Genomic DNA, 25,020 nt, shown 5'->3' with positions numbered 1-25,020 from the left:
TACTTAATGGTATTTTTGATTGACTTAAAATCCCAAATTCATCAACGTATAAGTGCACAAAAATACCTGGTTTTTACTTAATTGCATTGTGCAGATGGTGTGATGGCTTCTCTTTTCATCTGCGGATGACAAAATGGATGGTGCCATTGCTGTGCTCACTGGCTGTGAGTCTTCTTCTGCAGAGTTTATTCAATAAAGAATATTTGCAGGCTAATTTGATTTTGGTTAGATGTTGCAGGTTTTAATGCAGACACTGTATTTTTTGGATGGTATGTACATTACCAACAAACAAAAAATTTTGAGTAAATCTGCTGATGTTGACAGCTTCCTCTAATCCATATCCTTTCCTCTAATTGAGACCAAAGTGCATTAAGAATGAGGCATGGACCCTGACCTCAGAGCTGAGAAGTGTTCCCGGACCCAGAATTTGCAGTTACCTGTTCAGTGTTTGTATGCAGAGGCAAAAATTTTTTTAATTTTTACTTTTTTTTTTTTTTTTTACATTTTTTACAAATTTTTTGCATTTTTACAAAAGCCTGCAAAAATTTTGAGGGATACTCTGGTAATTCCAGGAGTGTGTCAGATTGGAGTTCTGAAAACAACAGTTACCGAAACATGATGTTACACAGTGTGGAGAAAATTGAGAAGACTTAATTTTAAGTACTTTTTTTTAAACTTTGGCAGAGGTTGATCTCAATAACTGTATAAAGGGAAAGTGGGATTTAAAAGTTAAGGTGTGGAGCTGTTTTTATTTTCAGCTACTTATTTCTGAGCAGGACACAGTTGGTGTTTCCATGTGCTTGGCAATCAGCAGTGCAATACAGCAGTGTTCATGCACACTGTTTTTTGAGATTATTGAAATAAAGTTAATTGCAGCTTTTTTTCTTCTTTTTTTTTTTTTAATCCACATACTATTCTAACACATAACCTGGGATGCCATGCTGATCCTCAAAGCAGTCTCCCAGTGGTAATGCAGAAGATCCTTTCACCACTAGGTGGAGACTGGTAACTAACATTGTCTAATATTAAGACTTACAGAGAGACCGTAGCTGTGGAAAGGCTTTTCAGATTATTTATTTGTATTCCTAGGGGATGCAAGAACAGGTGTGTCCAATTTTAGGATGTAGGAGGGTCTTCTTAGCTTGTTTCAGCTCTGGGGAGGTAGAAAGTACAATTTATGGATTGCATTCTCTGTTGCTATAAGTCTGTGCTTAAATATGTTGGTGAAAAATGCCTATGTAATTGTTGTATGCATCCGCCAATAGTAATAACAATGTGAGCACTTGTGCAGATAGTGGCCTTGCTTTTTAACCATGTCATCCACCTTGGGAGTCTTGCAGTCTTTGTAGGACCCGGGTTTTCCAGTGTACAAAGAGTCAGAGACCTTAACCTACAGATCTTGTAGCCCTGTGTCTGCATATAGACTTAATCCCACTACATTGATGCCTAAAAATCTCATGGCTTGCTATATTTCTGTTTTTCCTTCTCCTTCCGAAGCTCATGTTTCGAAGTATTCAGTGATCTAATACGGGTCTGTGAAGCCCTCAGCATTGTCTTCTCCAAGGGAAGCAAGTTCTCAAACTGCAGAAGGGAGAGAAGTCTGAGTCAGTGACTGTATCAGAACTCGGTGTATCCCAAGGTCCAGTTTCATCCCTGCTGGACCTTTCCAGTGTCTTGTTTTTGAACGCATACATTTTGATGCTGTTACACCTTCTAAAAGCTAGTATAACTTCTAGGTTGCCCAAGTGATTTTCTAACTTCCATGAAATACCTACTTGTAAATACTAGTGTGTATGTTTTTTTGCTGAACCATCACTAATCCTATGCCCTCCACATAGCACTCCAGGATTGTCCAGCCACTGTGACGCTATGCTCTGCAAGGTGCTGAGACTGACTGTGAGTTGTCAATATGTGCCAGTGGAGTACACGTGGCTATGGAAATGCCTTTTTCTGTGCTCAATTTTTGCTCTGCTGATCTAATCCTTTGAGGTTGAGCAAGCTATCATTTTCTGCCTGTTTAAGAAGTGGAACCTTTAAAAATACCTCTGTATGGGAATTTACTCCTTCCTCTTCTGGGTTGTCTCTGCCAGATGAGGTGGAAATGTTCTCAGACCACTCACAGGTTTCATTCGAGCAAACAGCACTTACCACCGGTGCGAGAGATCAGATTTCCCCCACACGCCCAGTCCCTCGCCAAGCTGTCGCACCTTGGGACACTCTCTAATACAGTGTGGCCCTGCCCTCTGAGTGTCCAGACCATGGTTATGTTGCTCCATAGTTAAAATCCTTTTTTGGCTCCTGTGTGGGTTTTCTAATTATCACTTCCAAAGAGGGAGCAGGGTTCTCTGGTCTGAAACATGAAAGGAGACTGGAGGAACGTGTGCATGTCTCTGTGTGTGCCTGTGTGATTTCTTGGCAGTTTGGAAGTTTTTAAGGGGAGGCTTTTCCTTGGGTTACTGAGAGTTTAGTTTTAAACTAATTGATCACTTGGTCAGTGGAGATACCTGCAGTCAGGTTTGCCTCTGTTATCTCTTTAAAAGCTGTCCCTGTCATCCAAAACTCGAGCCTAGGTTTGATGCTAGGACTTCAGTGCTCCATGTATCTCCTTGCTTCTTAGTCACTCTGAAGTGAGGAAGGAAAGAAACCTTGGCCATGTCCAAATCCATCCTTTGACATTACAAAATAAAAATAGAAAACCATGTTAAATTAAAAGTAAAAATTAACCTTCTCTAGTGCACTGTGGCAGAGAAAATTTCCAGTCACAATGGCATGTAGGGTAAGGTACATAAAAATGATGTCAAAGAAATGGACAGGTATGGAGAGAGGGACCCTTCCATCTGTTTTCAAATCACTGGTTTACTGTCCAAGGTCAGAGGAAGCATAGTGGCCTAGATTGAGCTGAACTAGTTGATGAACACATCCCCTTTACAGGTAACGTTTTAAAGTTAACTGGAATTAATAGGGCTAATTACTTTATTTTAAGGAATAGTTTTTAATTGTCTGCCCAGCACTGTATTTGTTATTTAAATTGTTTTGTGTTGTGTTGTAGAAACTCAAACTAAAACCATTGTGCTCCAGAATTTATACCTTGTGAAAGCGAAGAATAAGTGGTGTTGGGAGACAGACACGAGCTGTCAAAATGTGTACAAGCATCGAGCAGACTCTGAATGCAAAGACTGTGAAACAGTTCAGGAATCATCAGTCATGAGCAAGTTAATGAGATCCGTTAATCTCTATGTTGAAAACTACCTCAAATACATCAGTGTCAAAGGGATACTTGTTAAGGATTAAAAAAATAAAAAGGCAACACCACTTGCATTCTCACATTTCTCCTCTGTCAAATTGTTTGATACGGGGGGGAAAAAAAAAAAAGATTAACCAGGGGGGCAGGGAGTGGAATTTGGTAGTTTTTTTTCTTTTTCTGTATGTTGAAAATGGACTGAACAGTGTGGGAGGAAAAAGGCTGAATTTTGCTGATCTCCCTTTAAAAAAAAGAATAATTGGGGACTCATCAGTTTTGAATTTTATTAAACGCTGGTCAGTATTAGCTATTACTTGAGTGTATAGGGGCTGTTTAGAACATAAAATGCATTGGTCTACCATTTAACTATTTTTGTTAGGTGGGGAACTTTGTGGATTATCTGATTTACCTGACTGATCACTACGGTGCATTCTGGGCATGGTTCCCTGTGTCATATTTTAGTGATGCAAGACCATCTAAATGTGATCTACTGATCTTAAAACTGTAGTCTTAGTTGAAAGATGTTAATAGAAAGTGTTAATAATGGTGATTTTTTTGATACTTTTTCTCATTACTGAAATAAATTAATCGAAGTTTTATAGGCTTTATTTTTTTTTTAATTTCTATAGCTTTTTGTTGAGTTAAATTTGAATAATTACAAAAAAAAAAAGTGACTCTTCAGAGTTACATTGTCCTGTGGTGTGTGTTCTGAAGGACAGGTTAAGGTATCTTTAACTTTATGTAAGATCTTGATGAGGAGATTGCGAATCTGGGAACTGGGTTTGAAAAAGTAAAAACTGCTTATTGGCAAGTTTCATTGTTCCTGTAATTTGTTTGTCATGCTGTTTGTAGTGATTTGTCTGATGCTGAAGAAGGGAGAAAGGATGAAATACTGGAACAGCAGGCTGAGAAACTGAGTATAGATACTTATATCTCATTGTGTATCCTATTAAACTTCCTCCATAATGGTGGTATGCTCCATAAATTACCTAGCAGTGGTTTCTATTTATGACTCAAATTGCACACACAGGTTGTTTTTTTTTTTCCTTTCTTTTCCATTCAGTCTGGTGTTGAAACAAAATTATATGTTTGTAAAGGGAGGCTGAACAAAATAACTGCTGCAGTTCCCTGGATAATAATAGGTTACTAAATAAGCGTTTCAGTAGTCTGTTGTGCTTTGAGCAGTTGTGCTGAGTTAGTGCTCAAATCTTACCTTTTTACAAATCTCCTCTGTTCTCTGAAACATGGAAATCATTAAACCTGTCCAAAACCAAGTGTTTTAAAGCATGCCATCTTCCTTTAACAAATAACCACGTGGCACATCATGCCCATACTTACGGCAAAATTGGAATTAAATGCATGTTTTATGCAAGTTTTTTTTTCAAAGAGAACTTGCAAGAACATAATTTTTTAAAAGTCGCTATGCATAGTATATATTTTTAATTTTACATTTTCTTTTTTCACTTGTGAAAATTTGAGCATGCTGAAAAAAAATCCAGAGGAAGAACAGTGAGATAAAGTGTCTTTTCATTTATTCTGAAAGTATGAAAGTTTAAATACATCATAGTGAAAAATAATACTGCAAGCAAAGAAGTAAAAAAAACAGTTTAAATCCCAAAGTCAGAATGTGCATTACATGCTTTATTTCTGGTTATTATCTGATGTTGTTATATGTAAAAAACAGTGTTGATAGGAGCTGTTTAGGCATATTGGTTTTAATAAGATCTTGGCTTGTTTCAGCCTCTGCCTCATTTGTAAGAGCACGTGTGTTTGTTCGACAAACTTACGTGAATTCCTCACTTCATGAAAATTAATTTCAGTTGTGTTTGTGAGCACTTAATTATTTTAGGACCATTTCTAAACATCTGTGAGCACTGAGAAACAGAAGTTAAACAGAAAAATGCAGATTTCTTAAATAAAGACTGGTCTCTTGGAGCTAAGTTTTGCTGTGTGTTAGCAGAGTGACTTAGGCATGTGAGGTGCAAGCATTTTGGAAGTGTTGAATTAATCCTTTGTTCCTGGGATCCTCATAGAACTAGACCTTTGTTTCGAGTTACAGGTCTAGAAATATTGAATAAGCTGTGTCTGTAAGAGAAACAAAGTTGTCATATATATGTGTGTGTTTAAATATTCTGTTCATATGTTCAGCCAACTTTCAGTGAATCATAATGCTTAAATAATAATTTTCTCTGCTATGTGCTCTTGAATTAGTAGGCTCAAGTACAGATTCTAGTACTTGGGTTTTGGAGGGGAGGCAAGAAACTTGATGAAGATTTTTAATAAAACGTGCATGACTGTCGTATTTCTTTGCCTAATGTGTGTTTGTTCAGTCTGTTGGTGTTCTGTGGGCTCACTCTTAGCTCTAAATCTTCAGCAACACTATGGATATGGATAATCACACCTCTGATTAAATGAGAGCTTTTTCTGTATCAGCATCACAGGTATATGTTGTCATGGCTTGCTTGTTAACACTTAGCCTCAGTCAAGTTTGTGCTTATAACCAGGAGATCTTTTTTTCTGTTCCTTGCCATTTGTAGTCATTGAGATGTGTTTGTATTCCAGGAACTATTTGATTTGTTTATGTAATGTTTATTTAGCTGTCTGGGAAGGAATGCTGTGAGTTCGGTGTGTCTGATATTTCATAGTTGCACCATTAGAGAAAATCATGTAAGCACTAATTTTTGTTTTGGTCAGAAAAAGATATTACTAATATTTTCTTACATGAGATATTACATAGTTCCAAGAAAAAAAAAAAAGATAGCAAGTGCTTCTATTTCAGAAGTCATATCCAGCAGCTCAAGACAGCGTGACCTACAGCCACAGAACTTCTGCACAATTTGATTTGTTTTGTCATACTGCTCTTTGGAATAATTGGTTTAAAATGAATAGATAATGGGATTCTATACTGCCTTTTAATGTTTTAAAACCTACACAATGTTAAATAATTGAGAAAATCTGGATGTTGTAATACTGTTTACGGATACATGTAAGCGATCACAAAGAAAATAGTTATTGGCTAGATGTTAAAGGTAAACAACACGTGGTGGTCTACTTTAACTAGAAGTGCTAATGTAATGGTTGCTTCTGCTAATGAGAATAGCAGAATTTATTCTATATTTATTCTTTCTTGCAAAGTTACAAATTGTTGTTTGCTGCATGCAGGATGAAGACGAAATGTTCAATATTCACTTTAAATATTAAATGTTAAGAACTGCGTGTGTCTGGTTTTGAAGTATATGGGAGCCTTGTATTGATGTCAGCATACATATTCATCTGCAATTTTGCTGCTTTTATTATAACCAGGACTTTTCTTTTTTCTTTAGGGAAACTGTATCAATCTGACCGATGCCTTGACTCTGTATGAAGAACAGCTTAGCAGGCTTTATTGTCCTGTGGAGTTTTCAAAAGAGATTGTGTGTGTTCCCTCCTACATGGAATTGTATCCTTAAAGACTGAAAAAGGGTAGAGAGTGTTTTAATAAATTGAGCAAGCCTAGACTGCTTGGAGGTAATGAATTTGAATGCAAGAAAACACTTCTAACTTAAACAGTATTAATATAGTTTATTTGCTATGAAAAAGCTGCAGTTTTATTTTTGAAGATTGTTGCAGAAATTATATTTTAAAGATGTCATAAATTCATAGGTAGTGAAATGATCAGCACCTTTCAAGAGCAAGCTGTGTTTTTCTTCATGTTTTGGAGTGTTGCTCAGTAGTTGCTTATGCAGTGTAGAGTAAACTGTATGATGAGGGTAATGCTGCACAGGAGTTCTGATGAGACTGTGTTGTTTTGTTTTTGTTTCCCCCGCAAAACCAAAACAAAATGACAACAACAAAAAACCACCTATCTCTTCCTCTCTCTTCCCCAGTTCCCTGCAAAACCCTTAATAAACTGACATCATACATATGTCTCAAAGTAGATCTTAATAGAAAAAAAATGGATTCATAACAAACATTATTAATTAATGATATTGAAAAAATACTCCAAGTGGTGGGAGGGAGGTATACACATTTCTCTGCAACATTCTCATTCCAAAAAATAACTCTTCAGAACTTCTTCATTTTGTGGGTGATGGGCAACCTATACAAGGAGCTGGAAGTTACAGCTTCAAGCCATGAGCTCCAGAGGGGCATTTTGATCTGCCCTCTTGTGTTTCAATTTGCTTTGGGTCTTACATTGTTGCAGGAAGCACGGCCAAAAGCACGACAGACACCAGTAGAGTCAGATCATGCTCCATTTTATTGCCCAAATAGCCTAACTTTTATAGTGAACTTAACAGGGGTGGATAGTGTCTCACTCAAAATTATTGGTCAAAAACACTCAGACAAACAACTAGAAGAAAACAACCCCACCTGCAAGAAAACAACCCCCTTGTGATTAGCAGTCACATAGACCTTGTCCTTGAAGCCAGCTGCTGGCAACAGTATTTTTCTGAATTCCTCAATTGGGCGATGTGGGAACACTGTCATGGGAACTTCTCATAGTTGCCCTGGTAGCTTGGTTTGCTCAGCTATAGCAAACCATGGGATTTTCGCTGTTTCAAAACATCCCTCAACATTACATGCCACTTGTTTGTGATCTCCCAGGAAATACTTCTGTGTAGTAATGCCTGCTGTGGCTGTCCATTTTGTAATACAAGAAGTCTTTCCAGGATCTGGTTATCCATAATATATTAAGTCAGTGAAACTCTTGACACAGCCTTTCTTCTATTTCATGTGTTCATTTTGCCTTCCTTCTCTGTCTAAAATCTCAATACTGTTTAATACCATAGCTTCCTGTTCTGGACACCATACTGACTATAACAAGCTCCTGTTTCTCATTATTTTCATGTCTGCATTGAAACTCAGATTTGATCTTAACATTTTCAAGACAAAAAGGAAACAGTGAAATAAAATATATATGAAGATACTTACCCATGTAATTTACAACCAGATAAATTGTTTAAGATCCTTTTGCCTTCACAACTGCAGGCCTTAAATATGCAAAGTGCCTGTAAATGAATTAAGTAGAAAATTGTACTTCTTTCCTTTGAAAAATGCACTTATTTCTAGTATGTAGGCTGGCAGACAAGAAATATTTTTATCAGAAAAAAATAAAACAATTAAATAGGTATAACAGAGCTTGAAAGTGAACAGTTCTTAGAGAAGTGAGGCAAGCTCTTTTAGTTTGCTTTTTCTGACTAAATTAAGAACGTTATGATATAGTAGTGTAGATACAAGAATATTTAAAAAAGTAATTAAATGACTTCAGATTAACCCAAAGGAAGATACATATTAAAAAAAAAATACATATATATGTATATAATACACCTTCTTAACTCTGACTATAAATTTGGTTTTGGACTTCTGATATCCATTTATCTGCATTTTGAGTACATGTTATCACCTTTTTTGAAATGTAGATTTTGAAACAAAGTATGAATCCCAATAGAAGATTATACCTACGTGATATTTCACGGATGACAGAAATGTGGTTGCTTACGGTAGAATTACTAGAACTAATTAAAAAATAAGGGTTTTATTTCTTTCTTCAGAAAGTCACTTATGTGATGTTCATTTAGTGCCTGAAATCTCTTGAGCAATTGTATGAGTCTTTTGACTTATGCAAATGCTCATTTTCATAATCTGACCAAAAATTAGCTTTATGGGTACCTGAATGCAGCCAAAAATGCTAAAGGAATCTTATCATATTTTATAGTTGCTTGTTTTCCCTACTTCCAGAATAGTAGCTGTGTGTAACAGCTGCTTGAAATTCTGGTATTTACTAGTGTTGCCTTGGGGTTCATCTGAAATTCAAGTAGCTATTGACATAAAAGTCAACTCTCTGTTTTAAGGAAAGTGTATTTGTCCCTGAGGTCTCCATCAGGACACTATGATGAACATGCAGGTTCCCATCTGAAGCATGTGTGACCTCATTGTGTAAACAGAGGAGCATATATCTTTATGCGAGTCTATATTGGTTATGCTAAATTTTAAATTCCAGAAATCTGTGACTAACTGCAGCAGTTGCCATAGCTCTAAAAAAGGTGATGTCCATGTCTCATCTTCCTGTCTGCTCCTTTGAAGCTGCTGGAATTATGCACCTGCTGAAGGTCCATATGCCACTGGAGGAGTAGCAAAGAGAGTAGTCACACAGCTGCTAGGTGCTCCGTGGTGTTTGCTTCTAGCTCAGTCTGGGTGACAAAGTTCTGCTTTTTGAAAAGTATTTGGGCACCTGAAGCCAACACCATAGAAGCTTACAGAGGAAAAACCAAGCCAAAATTTAGATTCATCTGTTCAAGTGAGCATTCAGCAGAACCCCTGTTGAGGCAGTCGGGATCCAGTAGACAGTTAAATGATTGCCTAGTAAGATACTTGTTTCAGCTACTGAACATCTCAGTATTACTCATGTGTCTGATTTTGTTGGTGTAGGGCCTCACAAATTTGTCAGCTGGATGTCACTTTCCTATTCAAGATTGCTATCAAGTAAATAAGCAAGAGGTATCCCAGTTTGGTGAACTCCTGATTGAAGAGTTGCAATTTTAATTGTTCTTCCTGAAGTAATTCTGTAGTTTGTTCAGCGGTTGCAATGCAAAATGTACAGCCTGAAAATCTGCAGCAGGGATGAGGAAACACGGGTGTGCAAAGGGTTTCTATTTCAGTGGAAATGGGGTCCTCTTTTAAACTGGTGAGCAAAAAAGAGGATCCAGAGAGATTTCACTTTCGAGATTTTTGCCTAACCCATCTTTATGACCTATAAGAAGTTTTCAAAATTAAAATATAAGTGAAAAGAATTACTTCCAATTTAACTATGTACTACCTACTTTTTTTTTCCTTGACTGCTCATTTTCTCCAGGTGGGTATTCTACACTATTTGGAAGAAATAAACTGAAGTCTGAACATCAAGATTATTCAAGATTATCCTAAATGTACATGCTGCATGGAGCATATAGGCCTGCCACGTGCTGCATATTGGCATCTTGAACCTTTAAATTATATGCTGTAGATGATCCTGAAACTTAGTCATCCTATTGATTGTGAATTCTTTAAATGTTTTTTATTATTATTTTAATTTAAAAGCAAATGGAAAATGTATATTTTGATGAGCTAGGGTGTTATTTTTGAAAGTCAACTTACAGATGAGTAAGCAGCAAAACTATATGGCTGCTGAATGCACTGAACCTTTAGAATGTGATCCTTTTTAGTTTTTGTAGTTCTTCACAAACTGATTAAAAAAGACATCTTGAGCATTTCATCCCTGAGGGTGGTCCATGGAGTTTTTGTTTGTTTGATTGTTTTTCACCAGATACTTCTTTAACTGATGGTGCTTTTCAAGGATGGAGTTTTTTCTTTCATACTTAAAATTGAACACTGCAGTGCTTCCATATACAGAAGATAGGCATAACATTAAAAAAAAAAAAAGTGGGGTGGAGGAAAAACAAAAACAACTTCTGAAAGGATACCCCAAATCCTTCACTGCAAAGGGAAGAAAACTAATTTTAAATTTTATTTACTGTAGTTTCATTCATTCATGATATTTCTGTAATCTCTTCCATAGGAGAAAAGAGTCTTTGACCATTCACCTCATGGACATCTTTAGCTGCTACCCTATCAATTACTTAGATTTTGAGATTTTGATGTGGATTTAACAGTAGTTTATAGAGGTACTTTGAACTCTTACAGCACAGTAATTAAAGCTGGGTTCTCATAAGCACTAGGTTCTTGAAGAAGGAAGGGTTGCTTAACAGGGAAGAGAAATGTGGATGTGTTACAGATTCACGTGCACCAGTATTTCTTGAATGTTTTGGGGCAAATAGATATACTTGAGTAGTGTATGGCCTGATTGTATTGGTCTAGACCGACCATGTTATGAGAGGCTCTTGCTGAATTACCACTTGCAATTTAATTATCAGTGGAAGCTAGGTTACACTGTAGTTTTGTTCTGAAAGAGAAAACATTTTTCTTAAACTGTTTATCATGTTGTTTGAAAAGCTATATTTTTGTAAGAATGTGCTTAAGTACTGACTAAAACATTGTTTTAACATTTAAAAGATTTCACATCAGAGGAGGTAGGAAGGATATAACCATTCTGTACACTTCTGTACATTACCAAGGTAGAATAAAAAGTGCACTATCCCAAAGCACTCTAATCCGGAACTACAATGATGTTTGTTTTTTTTTTTTTTCCCTTCAACACTTAGTCTTCACATTTTCTTTGTTTTGTTGTAGAGAGTTGATTTATTTTTCCTCCCACAAAACTAAAATACTAGTGTTAATGAAAAAACAAAATTCACTCCTAAGATCTGTATTCCTAAATCATACATAAAGAAGAGTTTTACGTGTCCCACATACATAAACTGTTGATGAATTTTCAGTAACCCATACAGAATTTGAGTGATACTGGAAAACTTGTAAAAATTTGCCCTTCATTTAGAGCATAATTGTATAATTATTTTTGTATGTACAGTTGTGCTGTTAAACTGCTTTTAGTTTGGAGAGTCAAAGAGAAGCGTTCTTCCCTCTTAATGGCTTGAAGTGATTCCTGTTAGTGCTGATTCCTTGATACACATGGGACACAGTTCTTCCATGGCCTAAGGCCCGTGTATGCCTGTGTAGTCCCAAAGAGCAGAGCCTCCTTCTGAACAGGGCAGAGAAAAGTGTCTTGCATTTCCCTAAATGTTTTAACTCTATTGTATCCATCCCAGAAAATACCTTGATATTACTGCCTATGATCAAATAGTAACCCATCATGTATGATACAGGACCACAATTGGTATATTTTACAGGTGCAAACAAACGCAGATGTCTTATGAGCAGTTACTTGTACCCTTAACTTTGCAAGCATGAATATTGCTGTTGATCCTTAGTGTGATAATGGTGTAGGTGGTATTAAGCACACAGGCATTCATAAGATGGGGCTTACAGCATATGTTTTCCTGAGTGAGCTTGATAGATCTAGAAGTCAGTCACAACACGTGGGGGTGGTTGTTTTTAGCAAAGAAACTTGTGAACTGGAAGATGACTTAATACTGTGCTGGCTTCCTGTACCAAGGCTGGCACTTCAGCATAAATGCTGCCTGAATACAGAGGTGCTGAGTGTACAAGGACGTTCTGTAATCTGGAATGACCAGGGGACCTGAATTAAGTGTTGGCAGAGGCAGCAGTGCTTGCAAACCTTTCCTTTTCAACCGATACAGTATAAAAAGAGGCTTGGAGTATTCTTTTGTTTGTTTGTGTAAACTTTTTAATGTAGGATTTTAAAAGTAATAGAAGTAGTATAAAGCAATTCAGCAAACCCTGAACATTATATATATTTTTTATTTTTTTAAGATGCTGAATTAATTCTGGACAAGTATGTACACACTGTCGGTCTATTTATTTGTTGCTGTAGTGTTTATTTTTTGGTTTGTTTGTTTTTTTAAGGAAAACAAATTGCTTTGTGTTCAAGTTTTCAAATGCAAACTGCAATAGCTGATCAGTTTTCCATGTTTAAGGCCAGTTAGAAAACAGCTACGATTGCTGCACCTATGTATGCAAACATTTCCCAAGATATAGTTAACATTAGGGTTTTCTTGATTATTCTTTGCACTAAATGCTGCTTCCACCTAGAAATGTGATTTAAATATTTTAAAATTGATTGATAGTAGTTTGTGCAAAGAGAAGACCTTCTGGCGTTGTATCTACTGCATCAGTGCAGCGCACGTGTTAAAATAAAGGTACACTGTTATTCCTTGTGTGTGAATTCTTAAATACATCGTGGATTCCATGTTAAAATGGCAGAGTTAATGGGTATGATGCTTCCCACTGTACCTCCTTTTCTTCTCCATTTGTCACCTAACAAACATAAAGGTTCTTACTGGTCCTTTTATTGAGTATCTTTTCTGTCTCTCACAGATTAATAAATTAATTAATTTCCCACATAATACATGTTCAGATAAGATTCTCTGTAGTATGCACAGTGTTGTTTGCAGTGGGGAAGATCACTTGAGACTTCAGTAATCTTTGCCTAGAAGAACTTAATTTTATTGTGGAATACTGTAGATGTGAATTCTTTGGGGGTCTGTAATATGCTCCCTAGTTTTTCTACTGAAGTGGCAAGTTGGCTTTGGGTAGCAGCTTGGTGTATTGTGTGGCACAAAGCAAAGACAGGTTGGTAAGAAAGGAGATGTGAGGAATGGTGCAAGCTCTGGAATGGAAGATTAGGAAGGGAGAGAACAGCATGAACACGATGGGCAAAGTGAAGTTACTCTGGGATGTGATTCAAAAAGATTAATAATGCCAGACAAAGTGACTTCAAATAAAGATTGTAGAGAAATACGCATAATTTCCAGCTAACTAGGAAGGAGAAATGTTTACATCTGTCTTAAGTACAGCAGTACCAAATAGCTTGGTAGTTACGAAAAAGGGGAAGAAGTAACTTTTTAAGAAAAAGCCTCACGTACAGACTTTGAGAATAGGATAAAGAGTCATTTTAGGGTGCCTACATGTACAACAGGGAAGATGGTTAGGTGTCTCTTGCTTTTTTATTTTTACCATTTAGGGTTTGAGGTGTTGACAGCTCGCTAGAAGGAATAAGGCGTTGGGACAAGTGAGAGGGAGAAGAGCACTCAGTTTCTAATTTTAATTTAAGAATAGGAGATGCCATATGATGTTGCCTGAGGGTAATAGGAAGAGGTTGACAAACCTTACCTACAGAGGAAAAAAAGGGTGGTTGAATTGTTAAAGAAATGCTGAAGGAGCAAGGGAGAGAAGTAGCAGCAAAGTAACCGAGTGCAGGAGTGATTAATAGCACAGCGATATGGGGGTGTCTTTTTGAAATGTGGAACAGTTAATCTTTGCTTTAGGATTTCAGTGAACTTGAGCTTCAAAGAAAGAAATGGAGAAAGTAGAAAGGGAGGACAAAGAGAGTGAAACTGCTTCGTAATTGGAAGCATAAGAAGTATGCTTGTGCAGTGTTGCAGAAGCGGTTATGTCAAGGGAAGAAAGGATGCAGGAGCAAGAGCAGTTAAGGTTGGGGCAATGAGTGAGAAGGAAGAACCAGAAACGGGACAGGATGAGATATGTCCGGGGGCTGCGGAGCACATGTGCAAGTTGCACTGCCTAGAGTATCCTCTGTAGATATCAGAGAAAAAAGGAAGAGAGATCTGAAATGTGGAATGTGGATTATTTTTTTTAATTATTATTTTTAACGTATATTTCTACTAAGGAACGATTCCAAGATAGCTCCTAAGTACTGTGGGAGAAAGAGAATAATACTGCTGGAGATGGAATGGTGGTCAAAAGGAAACAACTCAGAAAAAGGGAGCATTCAACGTAGACTGAGCAAACAAATACAAAATTAATGAAGCTTGGAGGAAAGGGAACTGTGGGATTTAACTGTGTCATGGGTTGTTGTCATGAGTGTGGGAGGTAGAAGCTTAGCAGTGGCATCTCCGCTGACTTAGCTTTGGAGTTGGGAAAACCAATCTGAACCAGTAAGGTTATGAAAAGAAAACAAACAATAAAAAAACACTGCTACCACAATTAGAGGGTTTTTCTTCCAACTTCAAAGTGCCATGACAACTTCATTGTATGTTATTTGAAATGATAATAGGTTTAATGACCTCAGTAACAAATCAACGACAGATTGTGCCATATTGCCTGTGGAGCACTATTAGTATGGTTTACTTTGAAAGACCCAAAGACAAAAGTATTTTATTGATATATAGTAGAAGCATCTTAGTGTCTGAGTAATCTTTGTGTGTACAAAGATAAGCATCAGTGGGATTTTAAAACAATAGCCATAGGAGATGAGACTGACAAAGCTGAGTATATACAGCTCAGTTTCGCTTCTGGTAGCTGCTAATGTTATCTAACATTTCCCTGTTTAACTTTATTCTTCAGTTAATTATCAAAACTGCTGTTAATAGTTGTTTTAGATGTATATATGTATATATATTCCGTGCCTCGTCCAAATTTTGTTCTTAGCTTTACATCCTGGGAAATTACTTCCAAATGATTGTCTTCTCTTGTAATGCCTATGTATTTTTGATGATGTATTTTTGACAGCCACTGGTTAGTTATTTGGGTTGAAAGGAGGACTGCAGATGAATTTTTCAGGCAACAAGTTTTTGATGGTTCATTTAAAAAAAAAAAAAAAGTGAAGACAGAGTAATTGAAGAAATGTGTTAACTTCTATTTTTAAAAGGATAATATCCTTTTTGAAGTTTTTACCTGTGTTTTAAAAAAATAATAATCTGCTACCTTTAAAATGTTCTTATTATATACATAACAGTTAAATACTAGGGAAAGGGAAGATATCTGCTCATTCTGTAGTTGGATTTGAGACAGTCCTGTGCCTTAAAAAGTTATCCTTAAAATACACCTCAAGTCTACTTTTTTTCTGATCTTGTCCTACGTAGTGAAGTCCTTTGTGCCTTTACATGGTAACATCTCTGGCTATGCGAAAAGAAGAAAGGGCTGAGTGCGCTTAAGACTGCAGTCAAGATTAGGCAGTGCTAAAGAAAGCAGAGCCAATCTGGCTCCAACATGCTGCCTCATAAGCAGAATAAATGAAATGACAAACACAGAATGGGTAGCTTGTGGCCATGCAGCTAATGTGTGACTACAGCTAGCAGGTGCTGCTGCATCCAGCACCAGCAATGGCTGCTGATCTGCTGGCCATGAGCTTCGGGGACACTTGCCATGCTAACCATCTGTCTCGTCTGGGGCTTTGCCTCAGCAGCTACATGAGCTCAGGGAAGACATCCACGTTTCCTGGAGAGCTGATGATGGTAATGCACATGCAGCACGATCCTGTGCTGCTGTTGCATGTGCTTTTTTGTTGTTCAGACACCGTATGGAGTGTAGGCCAGGAACTGCTGAAGGTGCCTCAGAAGCAGAAGGCTGACCCACACTAGGCCCTAATCGTAGCGTGCACAGGAGGTGGGGGCTAGCAGGTGGAGGACTGCAGTGCACTCGGATACCAGGCAACTTGCTCATCCTCACACCTACACTGACTATCAACACTCCAGGCTGTCACTTGCACTTCTGATAGTGCCAACCACCGGGTGGCAGCACCACACCCCAGCACCCCGCTTTCAGGATCCATACCACTTCTGACAGAAAGTAGTCGTACTAGAGGTGCCGTGCTGCTGGTGTAGAGCCCTGATTGTACGTGAGGTGTGGGGAACTTGCCTCTGAGTGTGACCCAAAGCCACCAGCCTGTAGAAGGGGTTGTCACTATGCTTGTCCGTCCCCAGCCTGTGTGCATGCAGACCACGTGCTTTGCTTGCTGTGGGTGCTGTTTGCATTCTGTTTGGGCAGCAAGACCAGAGTAGGCCAGGAGCACTTGGTAAATTGGACTACCACAACTTTCAGGTGCTGTGCTCACCCAGAAGCCTCCCTTCTAGGTGCTGGGTGGATTGCATGGGTACAGGGGATGGTCTTCAAGGTAGGTCGAGGAAGAGAGAACGTCATTAAAATTGAAGAGCCAACCATTTTTAAGGTGCTGGACACATGAAAATAGTGACTTCTGGAAACTTAATTTGTCATCATGGAATTAGATGCAGCTCAAGAGGACAATCGAAGAGTTGAACTGCTGCCAATTCCTTTTATAGATTGTGCATCTTTATTCCATGGGTCGTGCTGTAACTATTTTAAGAGCTTGGCCATGAGATGGACTCAACTGGGTTTGCTGAGGCTGAGAAGTCCAGTCCTCCTTGTTCCCATGAGTCTCTGAGCTCTTCCTAGTTGTGCTGCAAATGCATGGGAATGTGCAGAGATGTTTGAAAATTTACTTGGCCAGAACTTCTCAAAAGTATTTCAGACTTTCTTGACTGAATTTTCTATTTTTTTTTTTTTTTTTTTCCTAAAATGTACTCGACCCGCTTTCCTCGAGGCTATGGCTCATGTGAAGGGGTTGCTGTGAAGGCATTTCTTTGCTAGCTGTGCTCTGTGAATGGTCCCAGCCGTTTTCTCTCCACTCTTCATTCTCACCCTGCATTAGCTCCTCTTCTGTGAGACTTGCAGCACTTCTTTAGATTAGAAAATGAGCCAGAAGAGACATTATAGGGAGATTGGGATCTCACTTCAGCTGCTCTGCTGAAATGAAAGGATGAAAAATCAATCTGTGTTAGAAGTAAACCTCTCTGGTTCATCATGTTGCCAGACAAACACTTGTGCTGACAGACCTGTGTGCTGTGCAGGCGTGGGAACTGGTGATGGGGGTGGGTGGAAACAGGTCAGAGGAAGGCGGGGGACAAGGGAAAAATGTTCAAAATGAAGGCTGTAGCACCGTACTGTGTACCTGCTTTAGAAACATGGGGGAGGAATCACTAAGGGAGCTGATCCTCATTTTTCTTATTATTGTTTTCCTCTGTAATCACATCTACCAAATCATTTGTCATTCCAGAATATTCAAATAATTTAGATTTTAGGGGGCAGCTGAAAGGTAATCCAGCACAAACCACGTGCTGTTCTGGCCTAATTGAAATTATAGAGCTTTATCTGTAACTTGTGTCAATATTCTGTATGTAGCTTTTGTGTTTTTTTTTTTTTTTTTTTTTTGCGGTTGTGTGGATTGTTTTTAATTGCTTTTTAACATTCATACCTTCAATACTTTCAAATAAATTTCTGTCTGTTAGTCGTTTAACTCTCCCACTTCATTTCAGGTAATTGGACTGATTTTTGCCCTGTTTTCTGAGGTTGGGTTGAAAATGGTAATGATAGCCCCGCTCGAAGTCTAGGAGCACTTCCTTGCCAGCAGCTGCTTTTAGAGTGTAGCCAACACCCACTTCTTGCAGTGTCAGCTATTGATCTACATTGCTATGTTGTTAAATAAATACAAACTCTATTATTACTATTATTTTTTTCTGGTAGCAAAAATTAAATAGCAATGTGGTTTTAGATCCATACCCAGGAGTACAATGTGAAATGATTATTACAAAGACAAGCACCTTTGTACTGCACAGTGAACTCTGGCTGCAAGGAAGGTGGTGAGCTGCAGTGAAGCACGCCAAGGTGATTTCCTTTGTCTATCAGATGTGCTTCTCTGTACCTAATGTGTTATTTGTGAGAGTGGAGGAATGTAGGCTAGTTCTGGATGATGCTTGTGATCTGGCTTCTTGGCGCCTGCTTGGCTGTCTAGTGATAACAGGTGAATAATTTTTCCAGTGAGTGACAGAAATCTGGCCTTCCTCAAGCATCCAGTTGTGAACAAATGGTAATCAAGTACATCTGAACTTCAGACGCACTAAGTATAATTTAAGTATAGTAAGTATATTTTATGTCATACTAAACAAAATACATTTTAATAGCTTAAAATTGTTTACTGTACCTGTAGATTCATGCAACAGAGGATGTTTTCCATTCAATATTTTATGTAATTAAAAATATGGTTATATAGTTACTTTTATCTCCAGATAATAGTGAAGAAAATAGATGGCTAAAACAAAAACAGCAAGCCATTGAAGGTTCCATGAAATTGATCTTAAAACATGTGATTCCTCTTAAGAGCGTATTTTCTGAAGGCAAAGGCTCCAGTGTCATAAGAAAAAGCAATCACAGTATCATAGTATGAAAGCTTGGGAAGGGATCGTGAGTTTTTCTGACTGACCAAGGATGAAAAGAGCTCTGTTTAGATCGTTCTTGATAACCTGTTCTGGTTCTCTGACAGGAGTGATTAGTGACTGCAAAGGAAATGAATTAACTGCAGTGAAGGCCAGCAGCTCAGTGGGAAGCTGGAATACTGCACTGCTTTTTTGCAGACTGCTTTTCTATGGTAAGATTTGGTACCAGTGAAAGTAAGGAGATGCATGTGAAAGGGGAGCAGTTCTTAAATAGACTCTAAGAGGCTTAAAATGTGCTGCAAGGAAATATAGGTCTTCCGCTTAAATTATTTAATTGATAGCCTGAGCTATGTGACCACGTCCCTGCATGCTAGCTACAGCACAGCCTGGGATCCTGGTCTCTTGTCTCAGACACATTGCAGTTCTCACTGAGGTCTTGCATCAGTGTTCTTCTGGCCCAGAACACCTGAGTGTGGTGCAGGTTGAGCCTAGGTACAGAGTCAAGTCATGCCTGAGAGATAGATAGAGGTTGGTACAAAATTCACATCGTGTGTTCTTGCCCAGACATAGTATGGACATGAGGACTTCACTGGGTAGGAAAGATGGAATCACAGGATATCCTGAGTAGGCAGGGACCCACAAGGATCATTGAGTACAACTCCTGGCTCTACACAGGACCACCCAAAAATCAGGCCCTATGTCTGAAGGGGTTTTCCAAACTGCTTCTTGAACTCCAGCAGGCTCAGTGCCATGACCACTTCCCTGGGCAGCCTGTCCCAATGCCTGAGCACCCTCTGGGTGCAGAACCTTAACACCCAGCCTGACCATCCTGTCACAGCCTCATGACATTCTGGAGGCTCATGCTTCCTCTCATGAACTGCTTCAAACCCCATTGTTTATGAAGGCTGTTATACCACTAGTTAGTTTTTGGGAATGCATTGCCCGGCTGTACAGTTTTGCCTAGGGAAAGCAGATGCTATTAATACATTCTGGCCAATCTTACTGCCGTATGTAGTGTGTATTGGAAGATACTTAATCTGACTCTCAATTTATATAAAAAGCATAATCCTGGTGAAAGGTTGACTCATTCATTGCTGTAAAATTAGGTACTGAATCTCATATTTCAGTCTACTAGTTGAACCCAGGAAGATGCTGATCACGTTTGCAGTAATTTCAAAGACCTGTGAGCATCAAATGTGTATAATATAGCATAAGTATGTTAAATATGTTAAATATCAGAGAATTTATCAGTGTCTTGCTCTTCCTTTTTAGTGGAAAGAAACCACCTGTTATTTAGTTTAGAAGTTACCCCTTTAGAAGCTACCCCTTAGAAGAAGAGTGTGATCCTTCTTGTAAGCTTAGAAAAGGATTTCGTTTTGGTCAATGTGGTTCTCCTTCCCTGTAAGCACGTTTTATCATGACTATTTTTGTCATTGTTACTAGCTTCACTAGCAGTATTGCTAATTTTATTGCACAGTTACTTCAGTATCTAAGAGTAGCTTAGAGCCATGCGGAGGCACGCTCATGAGGGTGTCCTTAATCCCACTCCATGATCTCAGGTTGTAGTGAAGGTTTGTTGGAGCATTATCACATAGTGATCCAGTTGTGATATCTAAGTAGTTTGGTTACGTTTGATACAAAGCTCTGTACCAAAATCCTCATTCTAATTACAATTTTGCCTTTCATTTTTATCTCCAGTGTAGATAAGGGCAGCAACATTGTATTGCCAATGACTTTTTCAACCTGTAACAGAGCAGGCTCTCAGCAGCTGCAGATCCACACATTTCTTTGTCACAGCTTCCCTTCAAATTTTCATTATATTGCATTTGTACTTCTTTTGACTGCTAAAAGCTAAGAGGGCAAAATTGTGGGTGTCTTCAGCACTGCAACATTCCCAAGTCTTTGGATTCCCTTATGAGCTTAAAACTCCTATTCTAATGTTATTTTAAATTTACTGCTAAATTTCTATTCCATTTTTGCCTTTTACATATGGAGGTATGAGTGTTTTTCTTAAGTTATTCTGCTCAGAGCAGAAATAACACATGACATTTTTGCTTATGCCCTTTCCAGAACTTTGCTCTCCTCATGGAAATTTGTTATGATACTAGAATTTGAAAAGCAGTAATCCAGAACACTCCAGTGTATGCAGAGGAGTCACAAAAGAAGAAATCCACCATGTGCTTTTCTTTGGCCCTAGATAAATCCTCTACCCAAGCCTTGCAATAAGCTTGAAGTTAGTACTCTTCATTTCAAATACAGTGGAAATATCAAGCACTAACTTTGAGAAGTATACACGAGTACAACAAAAGGTCCATGTGAGTGTCCACAAATTTTGCTGTTTTTTTTTTTTTTTTTTTTTAAATCAGTTTCATATATAAATCCATAATAGTATAAGACAGTGAGAAATCTGTGTTTTATGGCCTTGTGTCAATAGGAAAAACACAAAACAAAACAACACCAAAGAAATAGCACAAAGCTTTATTTTAAATAGAGATGTTGGAAACTTCAGGAAAGGCTTGTCAGGAACATAGCAATTTGGTTTGCAAAAATAATCATATTTGGCTCTTAACTGTTTGGTTCTTGAGGATTTCTGTGACTTGAGGAAAACAAACATTTGGCCTTAATGGTTTTGTCCCATGGGGTCTTGTGCAGTGGTTTCAACCTGGGACAATTTTGGCCTCCCCTTTCACGAGAGCTTGATCAAATGCCCTGCTGAGGTGCTGCTGAATGTCAGTACTGGACATGGATGGAATCAATGAAGTAACATCAAGACTGCTACAAGACCAGACAAATTGCTAGAATACTTCCACTGGGCAAGGGGCTTGAAGTCTCATCATCATGGGATGTTGGATTTAGAACCTCATATTTAATGTGGGATTTTCCTGGCACTTAACTCTGGACAAAGTTAATTGTAATCTCATTTTGAGATGAGAGAGAGGAAAAAGTATCCACTTAAGTAAAACACAGTAAAATAAAACTAATTTCAGGAAGCTTCTGAGCCTGGTCATAGCAATGCCTGGAAGAACAATTTTTTTTTTTTTTTAACCAGCTGCTTTTCCTCTGAGAGCAGAGCCTATGCAGTTGTGCTTTCCGTGACTCTCTTTACCCTTCATTCCCCAGCCTTGCTCAGTAACCTTTGACCTTGCCAACCAGTTCCAAACAAATTTGACAGAGGGGATTTAGTCTCAAAGAAGTTCAGTTCTGACAACTTTTTGCCCAGATAGAAAGGCCTATTGTTTCTGCTACTACGACCTCAGAGTGAGTATGGCCCTTGGTCAGCACAGGGGAGTCTGTCCTGTGGAGGGATGTGACAGACATCTTCATGCGAGAAGTGTTTCCACCAGAGCTGGTGCCTTACAAGATTGCCGAGCCCTACTGCCTCGGATAGTAAAACACTGAGAGGAGTTTTTGGTCTGTTTTTTCATGTTTTCTACAAAGGTTGGCACAAGCAATTGAGCAAATATTCTCCCACTGCAACAGACTGCCCCCAGGTTCAGTGGTACTTTTGAGGAGCATTTGCCCAGCTGTTGGTTTCAGCTGTTGTTGATCTGTTTCTTCTAATTTGTGCTGCTGTGGTAATACCTTTGAAGACCTAAGTGTGAGAGCAGGAAGGAGTGCTTTTACAGAAGCAGTCTTCTCTGAGAGACAGGAAGGCACAGCTGGGGAATCTTCTGGGTACATGCTGAAAGCAGCCACATGTGGGTCTGCTGGCTCTCCTCTCTTTGTTGCAAATGTTGGTGAATGTACATGTATGTCCTATTACACATCTGAGGATTCACCCATGAGGCACAAACTTGTTGGAAGCCAAGCTTCCTTACTTTCACTGCTCATATAAATAGTCTCTCTATTGAAGGCTGTGACCAAACATCTGGATTGAGCAAAGGAAATGGTTAAAGCTCTGGCAGTTCTGATGCAATATTTTAAAGAAACAATAGAAAGTCATGTCCTATCTACTGCCATGGCCATTAAAAGTATCACATTTCCCAGCAATGTTTTTTTAGGTGCTATACAGCCTATATTCACAGATAGTTCAGATGAACAAAGTCAAAAATTTGCAATAAGGTGCTCCAGAATTATTTTAGATGTCTTTAATTCCCAACTACCATGCCTTTCTAAAATCCACGTCAGCATGAGCAGTGGATATGGCCCCATGTATAATCTGTACCAAAGAATGACAGATGAGGAGGAGAGTATACAGAAATAATGGCCATCTGTAAACACACTTATAATGGTGTGAACATGGCCTCTAGGAGAAGTGGTGTTTTGTTTAGCTATACTTCAATCCACTTCCTGAAGAAAAATTGCCAGAAGACCTAAAGCAGTTCTCCTTTCTCTTTGAGAGCATATGCACTTTTTCATTAAAGTGCTTTTTCAAAAGCAGCTCTCAGAAGGCTTGCAAACTTGAGTAGTTTAACTCTAGTCATCCCAGATGTTGGCTTTCACGGTGAATTGCTGTTTGGGCTGGATACAAACAACTTGTGGTCAAAGACAGAAGTATTTTCTGCAGCAGGGACAAGTTCTTGGAGTAAGGAGAAAAGCTTAGCCTACTTGGAATAAAAATAATAATGATAAAAAATATTTGGGAAATTAGAAGTGTGGGAGAAAAATGTTTTCTGCTTTGCAGCATGTTCTCTCCACATTTGCAATTGTATGGAGGGTGTTTATGGAAAAGTTTGCCACCAGCAATGTTCAGATCCCTGCAAAGCCTGGTGGCACTGCATTGGCTCCGAGTGCAGCTGTGAGGATAGGGGTCATTAATTGAGGCTTTCTATGATGTGGCTGTACCAGTGGAAAACAATGGAGTTATTTATTTCCAGCTGTCTGTCTGACTTGAATAAAGGACCAGTTTGCACCAGAGCATGGCTGCTGTTGGCTGCAGCACAGAAATTTTAGGAGTTTCATAGCCAAGAGAGTACCATTTATAAGACTCAGAGATCTAAAGACAAATGGTCAAGCTATCTTCAAATGCAATATGTTGCGTTTTTCTCAAGCACATGGTGTGTACTTAGAGCCCAATCAGCTAATCCTGGCTACAACAGCTCTATAGCTTAAAAAGAAACACAGTTCAAGCCTCCGTGGTGGAACACTTTAAATGAAATGAAATTAAATTAAATACAGCCTTTGCTCTGACCCGTGCAGATTAATCTAATTCAACAAAGTCAGCATATACCCCCAAGTACACCTGTAACTTCACAGACTCTTCTTAAGTGCTTTTCTGCTGAAGCCACTTGAGCTGTATCTGCCTGGTGGTTCTGCCTTCAACAGCGTGGTAGCAGTGGTATGCCTCATGTCACTGTGAGCTAAAAATGCCTTACAGGGCATTATCAAAGCTGCAATGCTCTGATTGTGAACTGCCTCTCTCAAGCGTAACTTATTCCTCTGTGGTAACCTGTCTGTTGCCTCTCCCTGGCAAGCCTCAGTTGTGCACCACAAGGACAGCGTGTGAGGAAATGCCTTCTGTAGCTAACATATTGGTGTGATCCTACGTGTTCTACGTGTGTTACTTTGTCCTTTGTTGCCTTGAAAACAGAACAGATTTTTCTGTCTCCATGAAAAGTATCAGCAGTTGATTTAATACACTTTAAATTTTACATAAGTGCTAGAAAGACAAAATGTTTTCCAATGAGCCTGAGCAAGACTTGCAGTGAGCTTGAGCTGAATATATGTCAACCTCAGGCTGTTTTGTTGTTCTGGGTGTTCAGTAACAGCACACACAATTCTGTTTTTGACTGTTTCCAGTGGAAACTAGGCAAAATGTGGGGTTTGCCGTGTTTATTGAAGGTATCTGATAATCAAACATCAAGAATGGGAACTTACCTTAAACCAAACTACATGGAGAGAAGTTCACGTAGTACTATCAGTTTTGTCTCTGATCAGAACTCTTGCCTGACTGGTGTAGTCCATGGAAGTGATGATTGTGTCTGCTTGTAAAACAGAAAGGTAATGCATGAGTACTTGTATTTGTGAGCGTGTATCTGTATGCATGTTTGCATGCATGCTTACACATGTAGCCAGAATTTTTCTAGAAGCTGGGACATTTTTGCTGTGGTTTAGCCTGGAGCACATTCCAGATGGCTTGCCAGCTCTTTTACGTATGGGTTTGGGTGGAAATGTTTGTACATTGTCCTAGCGCTGTTGCAAGTGCCAGAGTGATCCCATTGTTTGAGTGGGGTCTCAGCCAGAGGCAATTCTGGGTGAAAGAATAGTAATGATCCTATGATTCTAATTCAGAGCGTGTTGCATTTAAGTACCAGA

The 25,020-nt window shown here is 38.6% G+C and overlaps 1 protein-coding gene across 1 annotated transcript in view; it reads left to right on the top strand.

Moving 5' to 3' along the window:
* Window positions 1-10,627, top strand: part of SMS (spermine synthase) — a 45,113-nt gene extending 34,486 nt beyond the window's left edge. Inside the window, exons 10-11 of the mRNA XM_032188168.1 lie at window positions 6,565-6,680; window positions 10,074-10,627. Coding sequence (XP_032044059.1) covers window positions 6,565-6,680; window positions 10,074-10,104 — 147 coding nt within the window. The 3' untranslated portion in view covers window positions 10,105-10,627. The remainder of the gene's footprint in view (window positions 1-6,564; window positions 6,681-10,073) is intronic.
* The last annotated feature ends 14,393 nt before the right edge of the window (window positions 10,628-25,020 follow it).

The sequence above is a fragment of the Aythya fuligula genome, chromosome 1 (genome assembly GCF_009819795.1).
Source record: "Aythya fuligula isolate bAytFul2 chromosome 1, bAytFul2.pri, whole genome shotgun sequence".
NCBI classification, from domain to species: Eukaryota; Metazoa; Chordata; class Aves; order Anseriformes; family Anatidae; genus Aythya; species Aythya fuligula.
The sequence above is the reverse complement of the archived record's forward strand: the minus strand, read 5'-3'. Positions and strand labels throughout refer to the sequence as shown.